The sequence below is a fragment of the Sinocyclocheilus grahami genome, unplaced genomic scaffold, assembly GCF_001515645.1.
Source record: "Sinocyclocheilus grahami isolate Dianchi unplaced genomic scaffold, SAMN03320097.WGS_v1.1 scaffold1141.1, whole genome shotgun sequence".
Lineage (NCBI taxonomy): Eukaryota > Metazoa > Chordata > Actinopteri > Cypriniformes > Cyprinidae > Sinocyclocheilus > Sinocyclocheilus grahami.
Genome location: NW_015506320.1, coordinates 316,903 through 319,991, shown reverse-complemented (window position 1 = coordinate 319,991; position 3,089 = coordinate 316,903). Strand labels below are relative to the sequence as shown.

The 3,089-nt window shown below is 32.8% G+C and overlaps 1 protein-coding gene across 1 annotated transcript in view; it reads right to left on the bottom strand.

Annotated features, from left to right (window-relative positions):
* LOC107567288 (protein FAM184A-like) overlaps window positions 1-3,089 on the bottom strand; it is a 77,918-nt gene that overhangs the window by 11,681 nt on the left and 63,148 nt on the right. The window contains exon 4 of the mRNA XM_016252943.1: window positions 974-1,082. Within this exon, the coding sequence (XP_016108429.1) occupies window positions 974-1,082 (109 nt within the window). The remainder of the gene's footprint in view (window positions 1-973; window positions 1,083-3,089) is intronic.

Below are 3,089 nucleotides of genomic sequence, written 5' to 3'. Positions count from 1 at the left end.
TCTTTTTAGCTGAATCAGGTTTTAATCTACGAGGTGAGTGACAATAGAATTTAACCTCAAAAAGTAGTTTATTATAATAATTAGTCATTATTTTAACCCATGGACTTAAAAAAATGATTTGTAATATTAATATTAATAATTCATATTAAGATAAAAATATAACAGCAGCAACAGCAACAATAATTAAAAAATACATGCTTAATAAAAATGCATGTATTATTAAAAACTATACAAACAACAGTTAAAGTATGTGAATTTCATTTAATTTTACCCAATTATATGCCAATAATTAGTTTAGCTTTTTTTCCCTTTAAATATCACTAGCCAATAGTCAGTTGTTTAGATTTGAATATGCCAAAGAAAAATGTATCAAGAAAATAAGGATCTAAAACCTAATTAATAAAAATAAAAACGGAATCAGGTCTTATCTCTAAAGCTACAACAGATTTTAACCTCAAAAAACAGCATTTCAAAAATTAATTTGCAATATTGATGATGATGAGGATGATAATGATGATGTTAATGTTAACCTCAAAAATAGTTAAAATTATTTTAGTGCATAAACTTCAAACATTTATTTGTAATATTAATCATTTTAATATAAAAAATGACAATAATAATAATTTTTAAAAAACATGACTAATAAAGATGCGTGTATTCTTAGAAACTATACAAACTGTTAACCTCTATGAAATTCATTTAATTTTACTTCAAATTATTTAAAAATAATTTTACATTTTTATTTAAATTACAGTTCTGTATCCTGTTTAAATTCAATTCAAAGGGAGAAGATCAGTCGGAACCTGAAGGCACTCTGCATTTAATTCTGAATCTCGCACAATCCTGCTGTGCATGCAGGTAATGGATTAGTAGCCTAAAGCAGTGTAGAAGGATGAATCAATGAAAGTGAGCGGAGTGGGATTGAACAGTTGACTGTGAACAGAGGTGATGGGAGAGCATGTGCGTATCTCACTGGCTTTGAGCAGGATCTCTGTGGCCTGCTGCTGCACTCGGTCTCTGGACGCCTCCAGCTCACACTCGGCCTCCCTCTGCCTGATTTCCACGATCTCCGTGTCCTTAGTCTGGAGGAGGTTGACAAATAGGTCGAGGACGTCTGTGTGTGTGTGTTACACACACATACACACACACACACACAAATCAATCAATCAATCAACAAAACGACCAAAACACTTCACATAAACCTCTCTATCTCTCTGTTCATTACCGAGAGCTGCCTCTCTATATTTAACCATCATGAGGTTTCTTGCTTTGGCTCGCTCTCTCTTTCACTCGTCACTTTTTCCATTTTTGCTCCTCTCACACTGTCTCCTCTGTTCTCAAATTCATCCTCATTAATTGTGCATGTACACATTAGCTCTTTCTCCCTTTCATCTCTGCTCTCTCCTCCGTCGCCTTTTAAAAGAACTTCTCTCGGCTTCCATCGCTCATTGTCTCGCTAACTTTTTCCTTCACTTCCACCATTGTGGAGCTCATGTTCAATTTTTCAAATCATCGACTTTTCCACTGAATGAATTCATTCAATGTATTTTGTTCTTCTTAGAGCAAAGACAACACAAAGAGAAAGAAACGAACCACTTGTAGGAAAATTTCAGCATTGTAATGCTACTTATAGAGACTTTTTGGTAGAACGAACATGCACAACATGAAAAATACTTTATTTTAGTACAGAACTAAAAAAGATCAATTTTACGCCACTGTTCTCAGATTGTATTGCTGTTTTGAAATGTACTATTAAAACATAATCTTGACGTTTTGGAGATTTAGGTCTTTGCCCATTCAAGCACACAGGAGCTTTTTTTTTTTTTTTTAACCAAAAACAAACAAACAAACAAAAAAACTTACAAACATCTGCCTGGGGACATACAGTACTAAGATGACCACTGCATTAACTGTTTTGCCTATTTTCTATTAATCCATCCATCCATATTATAATGGACAAAAGTATTGGGATATACCTTTTAATTATCGAATTCAGGTTTATTGGTTTATCAGGTTTTTTATCAGGTTAACTGAAAACTTATTGAAGTACTTTTGTCTGTCCATCCATCCATATAAAAAACATTTAAAAGTTTGAGGCCAGTAGGTTTTTTTACTTGTTTGTTTTTAAGAAATTATTACCTTTATTTAGCAAGCATGCTTTAAATTGGTCACATTCATTTATTAAATTAAATTACAGTAAAACATTTATAATGTTACAAAAGATTTCTGGTTTCAAATAAATCCTGTTCTTTTGGACTTTCTATTCATCAAAGTATCCTGAAAAATGGGTTTCCACAAAACAGAAATTTTCAACATTTATAATAATAATTACATAACAACATTTAATAATTACATAATAATTAAGTGTATATTTAAACAAAGTGCAAATAGCCCGCCTTGTTGGCAGAGGCTCTTTAAACTAACTCTAACTAAAACTAACTAACTGACTTTTTCGACCCGAGTTCGAATCCTCCTTTCGCCGAACTCATTCTTCTCCCTTTTCACATCACTTATCACATCAGAAAGGTATTTATTTTCAATAAAACGAAGGAAATAACCGAAAAGTGGAAAATAAAGTGCATCATGGGTGTTAATCGGTTAGGATTAGAGGTAGGTGTAGGGAGGGCTTAATTGTCCCAATAAGGTGGCATCCATTCAATAATTTTAATAAAAATTATAATTGCTATTATTGCATACTGTTTTATAATGTACTACAATATCGAGGTGCACATATCTGCCACTTGCACCGAGTAGTATAAATAGCATCTAACTAATATTATTGCAAAGACAACACTTCTATTTGTACATAGTGTAAACAGAATCTATCGCTATTTGCACAGTGTAAATAGAACCCTAAGAAAACATGCTATTTTAACTTAGCGCAGATAGCTGCTGCCTTATAATAATCAATTCAACATTTCAACATTTCAAGTACAACTGTTTTCAACATTGATAATAAGAAGAAAAATGTTTCTTGAGCACCAAATCAGGATATTGGAATGATTTTGGCTCGTAGGGACTACAAAGAGTTCCTTCCCAGCTTCGTTACTTCATGAACCCAGATAAACCCCGCCCCAGGGGAACATGCA